The following is a 19,156-nucleotide window of genomic DNA, read 5'->3' on the forward strand; positions in this document are numbered from 1 at the left end:
TCTCACTTTTGGCTAACGAGAACCTCAAATCCAAGGGTTAATTACTCATTGCTTCCACAGCCATTTCTTTTCCCCTATCCTGCCTTCCTTGTCTTTATGAAAACTTTGTGTGAGCATTTTTTCTCAAAGAATGACCAGGTAGCTCTGATTATTGTTGTGCTAAATCATCAGAGACTTGCCTTCGGTGGTCCTTACCAAGGGGCAGCAGAATAATTGGTTCCCAGTGTGCATCTGTCAAGGATAACCTTGAGACTTTCTGTGAAGGCTTGGCAGGAGAAGTGGCTCTCTGCTTATCCCCAGACGTTTGAATGGCCCCTTTGAGCAATTTGGGTTCTGCTGGAACGTGGCTGCTCTGATTTCCAGCAAAGACTAAGGACAGCCGTGGTCACGGGTGGCAGTATGGGGCTGTACAGTTTCCTCCAGCATCCGTGAACCCTGGGAGATGACAGGCATAATTTCACTCCATCTACTTAGGCGAGAGGTAGGTTATTATTTCACCCCCTCATGTAACGGTTTGGTTGAACAACTCACCCGATGGTCTCCCGTTTTCTGTGGTGTCCCTCTAGTTTCTGTGGGCTCTATGGAGGCACCTGCACTGTTCGTGCTGTCTGTAAGTCAGGCGTGTCATGAATTATTAGTCCTTTGTTGGGCTTGAGCGGTTTCTGGGATTTTCAGGACTTACATGGATCCTTGCATAAATTCTTTATGTGAGACCATAAGCAGGCAGCCCGGTTTGATAACCTCATGTTGCCTCGGCATTGCAGGGAACATGTGTGTTTAGCAGGAAAGGTTTTATTTATTTATATTTAGCTGTGACATTGTTTGACTTAAAAATCCCTTTTTTCTCCTCAACTCTAACTCTTAAGCTTCTACCCCTGCCCAAGTTTGAAAATTTAATGAAAATTCATAAATTGTAATATTTTTTAATGTGCTACAGGTCTGTTTTTTAAATGGCATGCTTCTGGATATGTTTGTTCTTTGTTTTTTTTTCCTTAATGGATGCCAGGCTCAAAGAATCCGTGGCATTTTTGTCAATTTACAGATTAAATCTCTTCAGCTTCTCTTTTCACATTTCTGTCCTGGAGAGGTTTCCCTCAATATTAGGGTATAGCATGACTGCCATCCCCTGTGCTCTGCCTGTCAGCCTTGGAGGCTCACCCTGGTGAAAGGGTTTGCTGGTGGCAGGGCGCCTGCGGGCTGCTGTTCCTGCTTGCTGGGCAGCCGGGCGGGGGAAGAAGCCGTACAGCCAGGACCTTTCTTCCTTCCACCCATCCCTGGCTGTGATTCAGCACTTACTATTTATACCGAATTGGTCTCTGGAGGTCCCAGCTGAGATCAAGATCCTGCTGTGCTGGCCACTGACCGTAGCTGGAGATTGTCATCACCACAGAGGGCTTGTGCTGTGAGCAGAGAAGAAATACTATGAGGAAGGGAAGTTTTATTATTGTCACTTTAGGGATGGGGCATGGAGACCCTGAGAGACAGACTTGTCCCAGGCCACGTGGGAAACATGGCAGAGATAAGCACTGTCTCTCAGTGTCCACGCTGTAGGTGCTTGGTGACGAAATGTGGGTGACTTCTGCCCACTGGAAGGTAGAAGACATTTGAGGTGGGTTGGGGTACCCAAGGCATCTGCAGGGGATCGCCCCACCCTTCAGCAGCAGCAGGGGGAGGACACACTGGGTGGGTGTCTGAAATAGCCATAGGCACTGGTGGTCAGGCACCCCCCGGCTGACTTCTTGAGCAGGACCTCCATCAGGACCTGAGCCGGCCCGTGTAACACCAGTGAGGACCCTAACAGGACCTGCAGAACCATTTGGAGATGGTCTGAGAGCCCATAGCACCATGCTGGGGTGGATCACTCGCTGCCTTATCCCTAGCGTTGTGTCAGGTGCTGAGCTGGACCACCTCATAGCTGAGTACGAGGAAATGGGTGTGATGTAATACCCAACGCTGGGCCGTGCTGTGTACAGCCAGGAGTTTGACTGCTTTGTCACACTTTCGCTGAAGAAGAGTATGTCTGAGGCTTTCAAAGGAACCTAAAAGCGTTAGATCTCTCACTTGCCTGACTTTCAACAGGATTTCCAGGTGGTTTTTCTTTTTAAATATAAAAAATCCCAGCCTGCCAGAAACCTTCTGCCAAGCTGAAGGGTGTTACCTTTGAGGAAATATTGATGCAACTACTAGAACTCTTCAAGAGAAACCAGCTGCTGCTTAATATTGCAGGGTCATCTCTCCTTCTGTAAAAGGAATTCAAATGCTGCAAATTGAAGGTCTTTTTGAGAAAGACATAGGATCTGGCTCCATGACCTACAAGTCTCCACATCATGTGGAGCAGCTCCTGGAACAAGGTGCCACACTATCATGAGGCCATGGCCCGAGTTGTTGCCAGTGCAGGATTGCTTCTCGTAGGATGACTGGTCTTGAAATTACATCAAGTTTTAATTCAGCCTGACATAGAGCTTTATTGAGAACTTACGTAAATACATGAAAATGAGTGTGATGTAATATTAAAATTGGAAAATTGGCTTGAAATAGTAGACTGGAGTAAATATAAAATGGGCAATATAAAAATTTGGCACAGATGAAACATTATTCACGTAACATTCTTACTTTTGTTGGCAAAATGATGCCAATAAAATATTACGGTATATGTTGGAATGGGGCAAAACATGCCTTGAAAACAAGTAGCCATGCTGCCAGCAAGTAATTGGGCTTGGGTAATTAAGGCCTGACTCTGCGTGCTTAATCTGGCTGAAGTGAGCCTGGTGGATGCTGAGCGTTGCAGTAGGGTCAGGCGGGCACCAGGAGAGCCGAGAGTGGGTTGCAGGGAGGCATCCTGCGGTATGGAGGATGGGTGAGAGGAGGTCTGTCCCAGGGCTCTTCAGCCCCCCCTTCTCTTACCGAGAGGGAGGTAACATAACCTGTTTTCTCATGGTGGTGCAGCAGTGGTAATTAATCACAGCTGCTTCAAAGGTGAAGCGTTCCCTGCATGTTCTATGTTTAATTGCATTCTTTAATCAAGAGATGCATTAACAAAAAACAGGCACGCTAGATCTTCCCCGCTGAATCAGTTGCTGATTTTTCTCTCTAGCAGAAAGAGAGAGCTTGGAGCTCCTTCGATTATTGTGCAAGATGATGCTGGCAGGTTTTTTCTTTCTGCTGCTGCTGCCATGGCATAGCTATTAGGTTAACGATGGCCAGTGTTGCTTACAGCTTTTATAATGGCTTTAAGGGCTCACGTTTTAAGTCACTGGGAACGTGCTATTGACAGGTTTATCATCAGTGCTTGGAGGGTGATGAGGGGCTGGGCACTGGGCTGGGGCATCAGGGAGAGTCACCCTGGTGCGTGATATCTCACGGCTGTCCCACCTCAGAGAGGTGGCTCTGGACTGCTCTCAGTAACCCCTTGTATCATGCGGTGGCTGCGGCGGGCTGCCCAGACCCCTGAAAGCCGGCGTTGCAGCCTCTTCTGTGCTGTTCCTGGTAGTTTCCCTGGCTAATTGCACATTAGCCTGGCCCCATCCCCTGTTGCTCTCTGCCTCCGCACAGCGATGGTTGTGCAAAAACCACATAACGCTCTTAAGAGTGAATGGAGAGTTGTCACACTAATGCCTTTTGCCCCCTGAATACCTCTGGCACCAGACTAAGGGCTGTTTAAAGGCAGGACTGTGAGCAGAGCTTGCCAGTTGTTTAAGTGGTCTCTCTCGATCTGAATTAAAAGAATTAAAATTCTTGGTGGATTATAGGTTGTAGCCATGACAACAAATTCCCTCCCTTTCTCTTTTTTCTGGAATTGTCTTGTAGTTCAGATATGTTGCCAATTTTTTTTAAAAAAATAATGTTTCAGCTAATAGCATCATTAAATTAAAAAGCAAAATAAATGGTCCTCAGCATTTTGATGACTGTATATGGTTTATGCCTGGTATCTTCTTGTGAAACTGGAAATTTCTTGACTGTGCAAGTCAATAAGGCTTTTGTTCAGTGGTATTAAAGGGAATTTTGCTAGACTAAAAGAAGTGGGGATAATTACTAACAGGAGTTCTTGTGCAGTGTATACCTGTAATAGTTAAAGGGAAAGCTGCTTAAATTTATTCTGACAATTGCAGATACAGCACTGGAGGAATCATTTGAATTATTCATTCTGCAACGAGGAAACATCCCACTTGTCTTCTTTTTAGAAATGAAATCCCAGTCTGATTTAAAATATACTTTTATGGGTTGATTTATTTTTTTAAAAGTAATTTTGCCATTTCAAGACTTCTGTTATAATTAACTGTGAATGTAGGTTTTTAAAGAAAATTATTCTGATTTCTAAAAGAAAGGAGAAACTGATTTTTTTACATGATCTGCTTCTTGTAGAATAAGTTTAATGAAATTCAGCTTTCTTTCATAAATAATGCAGCACTGGCATTTGATTAGGTGAAGCCTAGTGGAATTTTTACCTAATCAGATGCATAGCAAGAAGGATATTGCGTGCAGACTGTTACCATTATCAGTGGTGGTGGCAAGGAGAATACAGCTCTGTGTGTGTCCAGATAGAAAGCTTTGTTTCTTAAGAGAAGTTGCAAAACAAGATAGGTATGTTCCAACAATTGAATCCTTGCATCTCAGAATGTCCCGGCTATTTGTAAAACAAGGTCTGGGTCCTGAGTATTATCATTATTGTGGAATGAAAGGACTTCAGGTTAACTGGAGACCTCCTTGTCCTGGTAATGGGTTTCTGACCCTTCCAAGAAATAAATACATGTAGGGAAGAGACAGTCTTTGCATCAGAGAACTTACAGTCAAAATAAGCAAGGTAGTCATTGGGAATCATTGGGACCAATTCCAAAAGTCTTGAAAAACAGCACAAACCTCCCGATAACATAAAAATGGGGAAAAAAAGCACATGTGCCACCATTCATTAAAATAATAGCTCACATACAGCAAAAAGCAAACCAGTTTGCAAATGGTGTATCTGCTAGTTTTGCAGAAATATTTTGAGAGTTCTTAAGTAAATGTTGCTTTAATTAGTCACCTGTGGTCAAGTTTTATGATGCTCTGTAAATCCAGCCACAAGACTGCTCTGGTTTTATCCCCAGGAAGCTGTTACTAACAGCAGTGGGTGTGCTTGAACAGAGGGTACTTTGAGTAAGGCTATTAGTCCTTTAGTCATCATCCATATTAATAAATAAAAAAAGGCCTGGGCCCTATTCTCTAGCTCTGAGGCCAGCTGTCATAAATTGACCTGCAAGCATTCAGTAAGTCCTTGTATCCTCTGAGAGACAGTGGCTGAGCCCAAGCTGGCTTTTGGGACCAGACCCAGGTCTGGGCTCAGCCCTGGACCACTCCCGGGAACTATTTGAGGGTGGTGTAAAACGGTTAGGGATCATGTTAACAGTATAACAGCGTGGATGGTCATGGGCTGAGGCACTGGCTCTGGTTACTTTATTAGAGGTGATGCTCTCTTAGGGCTTGGTTATGCTCTGGGCCGAACTCAGTTGAGTGGCATCTTGCTCTACCACCTTAATGAAGTAATATTCCAAATAATATCATAAAGAACTGAATCCTAATGGCAAAGTCCAACGACACTGTCTTATCTCACTGTGCTCAGATTTTTCTCTTAATGTTTGTTCGGATATGTAAAATTGCAAATGTCGGAAGCTGTTCAGGCCAGATGCTAAACGGGTTTAAGCTGACAATTTGTGCTAGCTGAGGTTCTGTTTTTTCGCTTACATTTCTTGGAAAGGGCAATGAGATGTAATGAATAAATGTAAAACACAAGAAACAGAGCCCAGAATACATGGGAGACGTGCTTGCATCCTGTGATTTGCTGTCGAGAGGTTTTAGTGCTGAGCTCAGAAGTGTATTTATGGAGCTGCTGGTCAGAACTGTGCAATTTAAAGGTGAAATCAGTTCTGTGTTTTAATCTTGAGTTTTCATTCCTCTCCAAATTGGTGCAAGCAAATCTCCTGGGCCTAAAATGTCATGGGAGCACTAGAGGCCAAGAACAGAATTAATTTCTGAAAGTTTGAGAGCAAAACCATTATGTTTAGGGCTGTAAAATGTTAATCTGTTTCTGACTTTCCCAAGAATTGTCTGAAATACTTTTGCCCACTCATAACTCAAGTGACTTCATGTCAGATATTAGAGCTGTTTGTATGTGTGAGTTCTGACAGAAGTAGTGCACAGCTTTTATCATAGCCAATTGGAAAAAAAATCTCAAAAATACAACTCCCAAACCTTTTGTGGTCCAAAACAATGTCAAAATCCCATGGAAGAAATGGGAAACAAGGCTGAGCCCTCAGTCATTTGCACTAAGGTAGATAGGACATTCTTCGCTCAAGATCCTGGTCAAGGTATCACACAGAGCTGCGTCCCAAGTGCTGAAGAGCAAGCAAGCTTGGTTCTTTCCATTGCTCCCTTGCTGTTGTTGTGGAAAGCATTTCTCCCAGTCTGCTTCAGCTAGGAAGGCTTAGCCTTGACGACCAGTGGATTTTAGGGCCAAGGTTAAGACTCAACACTATACCTTTATGACCATCTTGTCCTTCGCTGATGCTTCTCCAAGCGCAGACTGCCTCTCACATCACGAAACTCGCAGGCTCACTGGGTAGCTTCAGTGACAGAAAGTGATGCTGCGCCAACTGCAGTCTAGCCTTGGATTTCCTATTCTTTGCTCCTCTGTGACAAGATCAATTAGGGAACTCTTCAAAAAACAGTTGAGCAGGGAGTGCAGGTAGCCTGGGTGGACACTGGGCAATGCAGACACTTGAGACACATAAACTGCACCTGAGGGCTTGCAGCAGAAGTGGATACCTCTGAGAGGCAGGATGCTTATCTGTATGGTTGAGGGATGTTGACAGAGTCCGCAGGCGTTAGTTAGTATGAGTGGTGGTCACTACATTTATCCTTCGTTGGCATAGTAGGCAAAGTTTTAGAAAACTTATGTGGCTGCATCCTTGAATGCTCTCTCTTCGACTATCTGGCTTTGCAATTGGTGTCCGCTAGGCTTGGTGTTGGGTGGAAAAAGGATTTTGGGGCTCTTCTCTTACTTAGTTGTAGGAGCCATCCTGAGTTTGTTACCGGTGCATGTCCACTTCTCCCGGAGTTCCCTTGTGTGTTCCCAGCTTCACCCCCAAGTGAGACCTGCCAGAATCACTTATGTGCGGTGGAGTGAAAATGTGACTGATACGAATATTGCAGCAGTGTATAAAATGCTAGATTATTCATGGTACTTAAGCACAGAAAATCCCAGGGCTGAACTGACATAATGAAAAACTCCAGGCAAAAAAAAAAAACACCATGGAAAGTCTTAGATTAAAAACAGTTGCAAACTTTAGAGTCAGACTGTATTATAGAGTCTTAATCCCTTTTTCTTCCTTTAAATGCCCCTCTTCATGCCGTACCCATGGCTATTATAGCCAACTACTTTTAATGTCATTATTCACATCACTTTCCCATGAACAGGGACCTAAGGCAAAGAAATGTCAGGTGACTTGTCCTGGTCTGAAATAGAAAATCTGTAGTGGCAGCAGGATTTGCCCCTTGATCTTGTCAAACCAAAGCCTTGACCATCTTAACCCGCTTCCTCCTTATCATAAATGAAATGATCATCTGGAGGAGTTCAGTGGGCAAGCACTTGTGCACTGTTTCATACCAGAGCGTCAGACATACTCACACAGCTGGTCTCCCAGCTTGCCTGGGACCTCTGTGGGCTACTGTCATAGATTTATTACTTTATCATAATGAAACTCAGTTTTCACCCATCTATGACACAAAGGGTCCTGGGAGCTAAATCTTGCCCTAGATCACTTTCACCTCTGGACCTTTCTGGTGAAAGACCTACAGACTAAAATATTAATGTAGGAGCACAACTTTGAGAATTTAAGCAGCTGAGTGGACGGCCACGTGCTGCTTAATTCATGGAGAATTTTAACAGAGATGCGCTGGGTCCAATATGTAGTGTTATAACTGAAACAGGTAGATGTAAAGATCAACAGGTCAGTTAAAAGGAGAACTGAACCAAGAGGTAAAAAAATACAACTAGAAGCTTAGGGAATTCATACTGTTAAGCAGTCTGTTGCCATATTTTTTATCATTTTGCTTGGTGCTGAAAACATTGTTCAACAGCTGATTTCAAGTTTCCTTTTGCACTTTATTATCACTTTTATTGTGGAAAACTGATTTAAAAAACAAACCAAAACAGATCAATTTGAACAGTATTGTATTGGTTTCTGTATATGTCAAAATGTATTTCCATTGGAAACATTGGAAACATTTTTGACAAAGCAGTTCTTGCTTGTTGGAAAAACATTTTGAATAAAGACGTTCGAGCTGCTTTAGTCACTTGGCCTTTTGCTTGGAGGGTAAAATAGGCTTTCAAACCTGTTCAATGTTCCCTTTTGCCCTGGAGGCATTACAGGAACTGTAGGAGAAGATCTGATTTGCAATCGTTTTGGGAGTTGAAAAGGTTCCTCAGGATCCCATCAGGACCTGCAGCAAATGAAGGGAAAACAGTATTTCCTAGCTGACATCCTTCACTTTACTGAGTGCCGAACAGCTGTGGTGGCAGCTTTAGTGACCTCAGCTTTATTTGTCAATTAATGAGTGTCTGTAACGTGATATTTCATTTTTCCTAGACTGTACCCTCGTCATGCAAGTGCTCTCAACAACTTGGGGACGTTGACCAAAGACGTGGTGGAGGCAAAGGACTACTACAGACGGGCCCTTCAGTTAAACCCTCAGCACAATCGAGCTCTCTTCAATCTCGGCAACCTGCTCAAGTAAGTTGAATGCAGAACTGGCACCAAGGAAATTCACATTCTCTCTACACACATCACCAAAGTAGTTTTTTCTGCCAACTGGTGAAGGAACAGCATTATTTTTTACTGCTGGCCAAGAGAGCCGGCACAAAGGTGAGGCTTAATTTAGATATCCTTATGCTGTCTGCCATATCACTTCAGGTGTTGTTTACAGTTGTGTTTCAGCTGGAGGGAATTCACTTGTTCCAAATCAGTCATCAAAAAATGAGGTGCCTAAACCCAGTTAGTCACCTGAGACTCTCTCAATGGAGAAGTGCAAGCCTTTCTGGTGGAGCAAGCCATGTTGTTCAAAGACAGGCGTCTGATGCAGATCTAATAAATAACACAGATCCAACAAATCCCCCTCTGCATGTTCCCGCTTCTCCTCATTAGCTATATGGAAGGTGGGTGCGTAGTTTAGGCATAAGCACCTAACTTTGAGATGCTCAGAGCAGCAGAAGGTTCATCCCATTGCAGAGGAGGTGGGTCTGGATTTGAGGGGAAAGCTGGCTTACATCTCTATACAGTTACTCTGCTGAGCAAGAAAACAAGTTAATCAGCTCATAATTTCACTCATTGTTATTTAGACTGTCAGCCTGTAGCAAGGAGAATAGCAGATGATCATAATCATGCAAATTAATTTGACTAACTGTATCTAAAGACTGAACTTAAATCTACACGAGAAGCTTTGCCAGTATGATAAGATCTGCTAGGGGTGCAATTAAAAGAAAAATGTATCTCTATTCCTCCATTACTATATTGCACCAGCAAAACCCCCTTGTTTTTGTGAGGCTAGTGTCTTATTTGCTGACAGAACTGCATAAACTACAGCAGTAAAAGTACATTTTTGCTGATATAAACTGCTCATGTTTTGTTGGTAATAAGTGTCTGGTCAATCTTTTAGAGCAGATTGGGCTTTAGTGTTGGGCTGGTTTTAAAGTGGCACTGTCTCATCAAAACAGACTTGCTATCTCTGGTTCTGAAATGTTACTTTGAGTGTGAGTTTGTATGACAGATATTAAGTGTATTGCTGAAGTTCTGCCTGGTCCATTTGGTAGTGGAGAAGTTATCAGAATAATGTTACAAGTAAACCTGATGGTTTGGGGTTAGAATATGGCAGCTGAGTAATTCTTAAATAGAAAGTAGGTGAGTGCTTTACTGGAAATAATCACAAGAAAGGAAAATGGTAAAGGCAGTCTTATTACAAGAGAAATGGAAGGTCTTTGTATTATTCATCAAATTGGGTTGATTGAAATTAATCTTAGGTGGCAATGCTGTTTAAAAATACATATTGTCCTTTTAATCCATCCTGTTTGCCTTAGTTATTATTCTCTGTGATTTTTTTTTAAAAATATAAAATATTAATACAAAAGGATGTAAGCCAGAAGCAGCACCAGGACATCCCATGTCAATAACGCTTAAATCTGGCCTGTTGATAGGCTCTTATGACACAGCAGATGGGTAGAAACTGGATTTGTTGCACTGGCAAAGCAGAAAGGAGATGTGGGAAAATCTCTCAGAACTGCTGTTGGTTTTGTGTGCAGTATGTCATGTTTTTCCTAATGTGATAGTTAGGATATTGTGTGTCCTGTTGTACTATATGTGCCCTGCATCCGTCTGTGATGCCATGTATTGCAGTATGTTAAAGATGTGTGATGCCTGTGCTAAACTCCTTAAAAGAAAGCACTCAGGTTCCACCTTCACTTTTCCCACACTCATTTGCTCCCATTTTCTGGACTTTTTTTTAGGCTTCCAAAATAACCTAATGCGTCCGTACACACTAATAGTATTAATTCTAATGGAAACTGGGTGTCCTCATCTCCCTATTCACCGTTAAAAAACCTGCTAAAAAATAGGTAGAGTTCATGGTGGAGGGATTAGTACATACATAAAGCAGATGCTGTGCAGGCAGATCCTATATGAATGTCTCCCCTAAAACACTAGCCCAAACCCCTTTGCCAGGACCTTTCCTGGATCATCCATCAACTTAGCAGACATCATCAGCCATGCTGGAGCATGAGGTGGCTTGTGAGATGACCAGACAGGAACGAGGCAGAGATTTCAAGCTCCCCCTTCCTACAACTTTATTTATGTTTTCTGCCTGGCTTTCCAAATTATCCTTTCATACATATGTATATAGGACAACCAGTATTCTGCAGACACTAAATGCTAGTGTAATCTAGGTAATAAATGAAAATCGGCAGAATATTACAGGCAGATACTACTTTCTGGCTGTGCTATGAGACATTATGAAGAGTGCTTTGATTTTCAAACATATGGCAGAGAGAGGATAAATGGTCAAGCCATAAAAGCATTTTCTGTCCTCTTTGCAGAGGCTTCAGTGCATGGTGCAGATCAGGAGGAGCCAGATCTGCAACACTTAAGGCATGTCCAGTAACAGCACTACTTGGACTGAGACATGTAACGAAACCATCTGGCATGGGGAATTCCCAGTTGAATTCTGCTGAGTTCCATATACCCACCCCTGCTCATAGCATGGAAATCTAATGGTGGCTATTAGGTTTCACCTCTGGAGTGCTGAGGAAGGGGAACTCCAGGGTTTTGGAAGGATGGGTTTGCTATTCCCATGTGGGAATCTGCCTCTCGTTATTCCCTGTAAATAAGCGCTCTATTTAAACATCCATTGCTTGTGATTTAAGCTTGGGTAAAAATCTGTTTTGAGGACCACAGGGCGGAATTTTAATTTTTTTTTCTGCGGAAGTCCTACATGAGAAAGAATGTTTCCATTTTCTGTTTGCATGTAATGAAGACAGCTATGTGCCAGAAGATGAATGTTCTCAGGAAGCATTGCAGGGTAATGTCTGAATAAGCCTCTGGTTTTGTTTACATATCCTAAAATAAAGTTGTATGTCATCATTTTCTTGCCTAATATTGGAGAGTAGATACTTAAACAATACCAACAGATTTCTTAGTTAAAATAGACCCACAAGATGGCCTATCTAAAAGTGAGAAATCTCTTTCTCCACTTTCATGGTCCGTGATCAGTGACACAGAGCAGCCTGATGCTGCTTTCTTGTGTTTTGTTTTGAAGTTTCCCATTATATAAATATTTAACTCCTCTATATAGATTCAGTTTTGTTGAGATACAGCTTGAAAAACTGACATAATTATCATTCAGAATATGTCACAAATTTATAGCCTGTGGGATATTCTGTAAAGAGACAAGAAATAAAATATTAGGAACATTTGAAGTAAATATTTATCTTGGCTTTCTGTTGTCGGAAGAATGGTAGAGAACTTCTCATGTATCTATCCATACCTAAAGCATTCCAATATTCAGTACACTATTTCTTATGAAGAAAAGCCTCATAACTCTTACGTGCTTTGAAAGTGTTATGGCTGCATTTTCAAGGGGAAAAGTGAAATGCCTAGAAACGATGTCCACTGAAATCTTGAGTTTATTCAAAGGACTGATTCTCTTACGAATGTAGAGTAACACGCAAAGTGTCCTGTGTGTTTGTTGCTGTGATCTAGTTGAAGTTTAACAAACCCATCTGTTCAGAGTAAGGAGGACTGTCTGCCCTCTCTGATACAGGCTTCTGGATATGTATGTATGTGAATGTGCTGACAAGGGCTTGTGTAACTGTCTGAAGATGCTGAAAAACATCAGATAGATATTACGTGTACTGAGATTTAAGATCTTTCAGAGAGTGAAACATTCCTCCCTTCCATTCAAAGAAGCAAACTGAGTGTTCAGTGATACTGCATCTGGCTTTCTGGATGGTCTCTGGTTAGGACACTCTGTGTTGCATGAAGTGCTGTAGTTATCCGTCAGTATCACATGCACATTGTAGCCTGTTGATAAAAAACCCCAAACTCTGGCAGTGTCAAATTTACAGTAGATTAAGAAAATAACTTAGGTTTGGATGGACCTCTCTAGATCATTTGGTCAAGCCCAATGCTCAGAGCGAGTCTAATTGGATCAGGTTGCTCAGGGCTGTGTCCAGCTGAATCTTGAACAACTCCAATGACAGAGGACAGAGGTGCCACAATCTCTCCGTGCAACCTGTTCCACTGTTTGACCACCCTTGTGGTGAAAAATGTTTCTCCATATATCTAATCAGTATTTCCCATGTTCCTACTTGTGTCTGTTCCCTCTTGCCTGTCACCATGCACCTCTGAGAAGAGTTTGGCTGTGGCTTCTCTGTATCCTCTGACCAGGTAGTTGCAGGCAGCACTGAAGTCACCCCTGAGCCTTCTCTTCTCCGGGCTGCACAGACACAGCTCACTCAGCCTCTCCTCAATGCAACGGGTGCTCTAGCCCTGACTTTCTTTAGTGGCCCTCTGTTGGGCTTCCTCCAGTAAGTCCATGCCTTTCTTGCACTGGGGAGCCCAACTCTGGGCAGACATTGCTCCAGATGTGATCTCACAAGTATCATATAAAGGGGAAGGATCACTTCCCTGGACCCACTGTTGGCCTTCATTGCCATGTAGGGTACATTGCTGGCCTGTGGTCAACTTGTTGTCCACCAGGATGCCAGTTACCCCCCAACCTGTGCTTGTGCATGGGGTTATCCCACTCCACTGGAGCAGGACTTGCATTTGCTTTTGTTGAACTTCATGAGGTTCACGTCAGACCTGGTCCCCCTGAAAAGCAGCTCTGCCTTGCAGTATATTGCCTGCTCCCCCACTTTGTTGTCATCCACATAGTATAGATGAATGGCAAAGGAGTATATCTAAGTTATCTGAATCCCTTTTAAACCAGGGAGTTGAACAGACTTAGAGGCTTCTTTTCTGATAGGCAGAGTTAGACACTGCAAGCTCCCCTTGGATTATGGTGTAAAACCAAGATTAGATGTTCAGAACAGTTGTGGAGCCCTTGTTGAGTTCTGTGTTTCTGGCTTTAATGCAGTCAAACTAACTTCACAAAATAAAACAGATCTTGGAAGTTAAAAAGTCCTCTAGAGCACTGATTCCTAGGTTACTTTTTCTGTTGCAAATGAAATTTGCTCCCAGTGCTAACAGCCCACACACAGCCCCATGCATTGCCGGACTTCTGTGGGGTGGTTTAAGCTGATGCTTCTCCAACTGCGGGGCGCTCGAAAAATATGGAAGAGATGCTCCCAGTGGAAGGAGCTGTTCCTCGCTCTCAGCTCAAGCACACTGATTGTAGAGGGGAGACTGGGAGCTCGAGTGGAAGAGGGAGTCAGGAGAGGGCATTGTAAGGCAAGGTAATTTGGGGAAAAATTGGATTAAGTGATCACAGACTCCTCATGTCAGTTGAATTTGTTCCTCACTCTGTCATAGCGAAGGTATACATTACCTAGCTTTTCCTGGTCCAGATCCCCAGTTTATGGTAAATTAGTGTATCAGACTGTTCTTCCAATGCTCTGTGCTCTCCCAAATAGCAGGAGATTTATATATGCGACGGCCTCGATCCTGCAAAATGTTGGCCTTGATCCAGGAAAGCACTTCAGCCAGTAATTAATTTTCAACTTGCATAAAACTTAAGTACATTTTTAAGTGCTTGGCCAGAGCACTTGGTATCTTGCAGGCCTGAGCCCTCTGAGAAACTACTGGATCTGCTTTTTTTAATATAATTCAGTCTGTCACATAAAAAGATGCCATAATCTTTCCCTCTCTACCCCCACTTTCAGGAGACAAACGTTCTTAGATCAAATGACAAAAAAAAAGGCCATTTTGAAAAAAAGAGTAATTAAGAGGGCTGCCCCATGTTCAGAGTGCATGCTTGTGGTTAATGGGAACTTTTACTGCTGCTGAGTGGATCACTTAATCCTTTTATTTCTGTAGCTGGCATTCCCTACATTTTTTTGCCAAACATCAATACCTTTATAAAGCAGTCATCTGCTTTTGATTTGTAAAAATGTGTCATGAAACTCCATCCAAGGGATCCAAAAGTTTTATAAATTGACAAGCTAGCTAGTCTTTAATTAGTGTAGGAGAGAAGTGGTTCTTTATTTGTTTTTGCTTCATTCGTGTAATTTATATGGAACACCACTGGAAGAAAAAAAAGACTAGCACAACTGGTTTTACTTAGCTTAATGCACAGGCAAAATATTCTTCCAGTTACACAACTAGAAAGGGAAAAAATCTGCAAAGCCACATATATTATCAGCTGAAATTTGCACCTTATAAACAAGATCTGGTTACTTGACCATGTCACTCAGATGAAATCTAAGGCCAAAGCGGCAAGGTGTTCACATATTTTCTGTGTCCCAGAGCCCTTTGTTTCTTTTTGTAAGCCCTGCTATTCATATTCTTTGTACACCCAACACAAGGAAAATGTTGTTCCAGTCCGGCTAAACATCCTTAGATGTTTGTTCAGGAAACCTTCTCATTTTTCCAAGGAAAGAAATACAGTGCAATACTGGAGAAATTGTAGCTCAAATAAATAAACATCCTTAGATTTTTGTTCAGGAAACCTTTTCCATTTTCCATGGCAATAAATGCAGAGCAATGCTGGAAAAAACCCCTAGCTCATCAGCATAGCAATCTCTCAACTATCTCTTCATAATCCTTAGGATCTGAAGAACAGACTCCTCTAGCCTAATGATCGGCTTGCCAAGGAATTATTTAGAGATCCCAGGCAGATTTAACTTAGCAATATTTTAATTTTGAAGTATTAATTTAAGTAAGTGGATATATAACAGCTCTCGTTGTCGAGGAACATGCGAAGACTCCATTTTTTTTTTTTTTTTTTTTAGGAAATGCAAATGTTTTGGTGTCTCCAACCTACCGATGTGAAGGTTGCTGGCAAATGTCCTGTTCCCAGGTCACTCGGTGCCTTGGTGACACGACTGAAGCCAGACCTCCAGTAGCTGACTGCAAACCTGGTGTTACCCCGATAGCATCCCTTCCCACATGGCATGCAACTTCCCAAGGACAATGCTGGGAGTATCTTGTACAGTAATTCATACCTGGGGACACTTTTGCTGACTTGTCCTTCATGTATCTTTAACTCCTGATGGGATGAATGGGGCAGAATTTGATGTGTTTGCCATAAAGATAAATATTGAGAGGAGGTGTACAGTAGGACTGGAGAAGTTTGCAAAATGTAGTGGTTATGACTCAACAGACAGAGCATGTGACCTGTACTTATTGCCTGGTGTGTGAGGTTGAGGAATACACTATTTTGGGGGTGTTTTATCTTCACTGGGATCATGGCATAATGCTCAGTATGACAGTCACCGGAATAGCAGGCCAAACAGCAAATTCATTAAAGCCTATGTCCTCCCAACTCCTGAGAATAACGTATGGAAACAGCGATGGGCTGAGGAGATGCTGGGTACGCACACCATGGAGACGAGGCACGAGTGAATCATTTAATCTTTGTTGAAAAGGTCAAGTCGGGGACTTTCATGTCTCTTTAAAGTAGTTAAATCAGTGGGATGACCTGAACATGCACTTAGAGGAACTTTTCTTTCTTTTTTTCTCTCCTTCCCTGGCTGCAGGTCCCAAGGGAAGAAGGAAGAAGCTGTAATCTTACTGCGGGACTCCATTAAGTACGGCCCAGAGTTTGCAGATGCTTACTCAAGCCTGGCCTCGCTGCTAGCCGAACAGGTAACGAGCATCGCTCAGGCTCTCCTGCCTTCTGCGTGTGTGGATGCACTGCTGCCATAGCTGCAACACCTCCGGCGCATCCCAGTGGGGCACCCTCGCCTTGCACACATGCAGTGGCAGGCATGGGTCCGCGGCTGTCCGCACATTGCTCTCGGGCTGCTTTAGAGGTGACTTCTTCAGGATAGGAGGCAAGTCATTCGCAGTGAGTAATTGCACCCACATGATGTGGCTCTGAATTAAATCACTGTTGAAGTTGTGAGTAAATACCCTCTGTGCAGCTCCCCGTATCTATGGTGAAGTCTTACTCCATCTCACCTTGAATGTTGTGACAGCACAATAAGTGAGCGCTTCCCCCTCAGACACACACGCCTACGTAGATAACCTTGAGATTTCATAATAAATCACTCCAAAGCTAGGAAATGTTAGAAACCAGGTGGCCTCTGCAGCCTGAATTCTGCCCCTTGCATGCACACATCACAATACGGCCCTTAATTATTGTAGCGGATGATCATGTATGGGGGTGGGAAGGCTCGCTAGTTTTATGTTGCTCTTAATGAGCAGCTGTTCAATATTTTATTTAACCTCACTGTTCAGTATGTGCCTCCAGGCTTTATTTACTGCGTATGGCCCAGGCTGCACTCTGGAGGCAGGATTACTCATTTCCTCTCGGGCTTGTTCCCCATGCTCATTACTCAGGGCTCTCCCTACTCTCTGTAGTTAGGTAATTTATTTCTACAAGGTCTCTGTGAGGTGAAATATTGTCCCCACGGAGGAAAAGGGAAATTGAGGCACAAAATGCTTGAGTTCAGAAGAAGCCACGAAGCATGGGTGCCCGTGTTGAAATCACCAAGCCCTGCTTTTCTCCACGCCTGCAGCAGCAGACGAGGGATGCTGTGCTTTGGGTGTTGCTCCCACGGACGGTGGCCACAACCAGTGGCTCCAGTCTGGGGCTATGGGAGCAGGTGACAAGGTCCTCATAACTGCACAGCTCCAGCACACCTCCGCAAACCTTTTGAAAACTGATTTTTTTTCTTCCCCAAGTTTCAGATCTAACTGTTCCATAGCACGGGGTGCTAAAGCTTTCTTAAAAGGTTGCCAAATGCAAATACAGACAAAGCAAAGGAGTATCATCTTTCATTGTTTTCCATTAATCTGGTTAGTGAAATCTTCTCTTTGTAAGGGAACTGGATAAATTTCAGCAAAACTGTAAGCAGAGGTCTTGTTCTGGTTTAGGCTTCTTTAATGATATAGGCACTCTGCAAAACGCACCTATGATAGATGTGGATTACTGAAAGATGTGCTATTTTATTTTCCCTTTTAAGTGACTTTCAAATATTTGAGTATTATCAATATCAGCTGCAGCGGCCTAGAAATATAGTGTATGAATTAAAAGAAGAGCCTTGTTGAATGGGAACTGTGTTGTGAATCAGCCCGTCAATGAAGAGTCTCCTGCAAGTATAGGAAATGAGTCCTCTGCGGTAATACCTGGTTTTAATATTAATTGAAATTATTAATTAGAACCATCAATTGTAAGGTCAACAGAGCAATAAAACCATTATAGAGTCCCGAGGCCTTCTGCCCAAAGCAAATGCCATTAGTAAGTCTAGCAATAATTCATCTACTCTTATGTATAGATTGTTCATCCTCTTGTGACTTCAGTAAGTAGTAGGGAAAAAAGATAGTTAGTACAATTTCCTCAGAAAATAGTGATTTCCTGCAGGCTTTTAACACCTTCTCATGTTCAGCCACAGCAGATGACTACCTGATAGTGCATCTCCTGCCTCGCAGGGGCTGTCCTACAAATACATGCTGCTGCCCGTGGCTGCAGGCTGCAGAATCACACCCTAACGCTGTGCGCTTCCTGGAGGGGTACGGCCAGAAGTTTTGGGTCCCAAAGGATGATGGTGGGACCCCATTTTTCAGTTTTGGATTTTCCTCTTTGCCCAAGCAATAATGTCCAAAATGGCTAAAAGTTACAAACCTGTTTTTCTGTGCACTTGTGGCCCAGAGTTTGTCTCACAGCTGTAGGGGTATCTGTGATGCCAGGCAGTACGCAGTGGGCTGCATGGACAGCATCACTGTGAAGCTTTGGAGAAGGGAGCACAAACTGGTTCCCTCTCACTGGGATGTGATAGAAAGGGGCTGAAATGCCATAAGTGGCACATTAAAATAACTTGCATGAGGTGACCGTGCCTGTCTGCTGCTCCTGCAGCTCCTCCAGCTTTGCACTAAGGCTAAGAAGGGGGGAAACGGGTGGATGCGGCTCAGTGAAACAGTCCTGGGATTGTCTTGGTCGGTCCTGCACAGCGTGTTCCCCCCTATCTTAAAGACAATGAATGTGAAATGGGGCTTATGGGTCCTTTCCTTCCACAACGGTAAAAAATGCTGCTGAGAGGAATGTCTCATGCACCAGGGAATTAGCCTGTAACTCAACGTAATTGCCCTTTTCTCTTCTTGATAGTTGAGTCTGAAGCCAGAGCTGACATGGGAAAAAACCCCACCACATTGTATAAAACAGTTTGGCTTGCTTGTGCCTTTTATAAATGCTTGCCCTTCTTTCTGCTCTTTCTGCTTGATATCATAACTCAGTCGCAATGTATTGTTGTCTTCCATGATCACTGCAGTGGTGCTAATATGAGAAATCAAACATTTTTGTTTGCTGTTTCCACACCACTCCTGTAGCACTGCTTCCCCAGGATTTACTGGGATGCACTTGAACAGCATCTTCTTCCCAGTTCTTGCAGTTTCATCAGCCATCTCATGCTACTTGATGCCTCTTTTCAGGCACTAGTTTCTGCATTCAAGTGATTTTGTGTGTGTGTGTGTAATAA

The 19,156-nt window shown here is 43.2% G+C and overlaps 1 protein-coding gene across 1 annotated transcript in view; it reads left to right on the top strand.

Annotated features, from left to right (window-relative positions):
* TMTC1 (transmembrane O-mannosyltransferase targeting cadherins 1) overlaps positions 1 to 19,156 on the top strand; it is a 148,577-nt gene that overhangs the window by 114,831 nt on the left and 14,590 nt on the right. Inside the window, exons 12-13 of the mRNA XM_059816444.1 lie at positions 8,622 to 8,765; positions 16,217 to 16,325. Coding sequence (XP_059672427.1) covers positions 8,622 to 8,765; positions 16,217 to 16,325 — 253 coding nt within the window. The remainder of the gene's footprint in view (positions 1 to 8,621; positions 8,766 to 16,216; positions 16,326 to 19,156) is intronic.

The sequence above is a fragment of the Gavia stellata genome, chromosome 4 (genome assembly GCF_030936135.1).
Source record: "Gavia stellata isolate bGavSte3 chromosome 4, bGavSte3.hap2, whole genome shotgun sequence".
Taxonomy (NCBI): domain Eukaryota; kingdom Metazoa; phylum Chordata; class Aves; order Gaviiformes; family Gaviidae; genus Gavia; species Gavia stellata.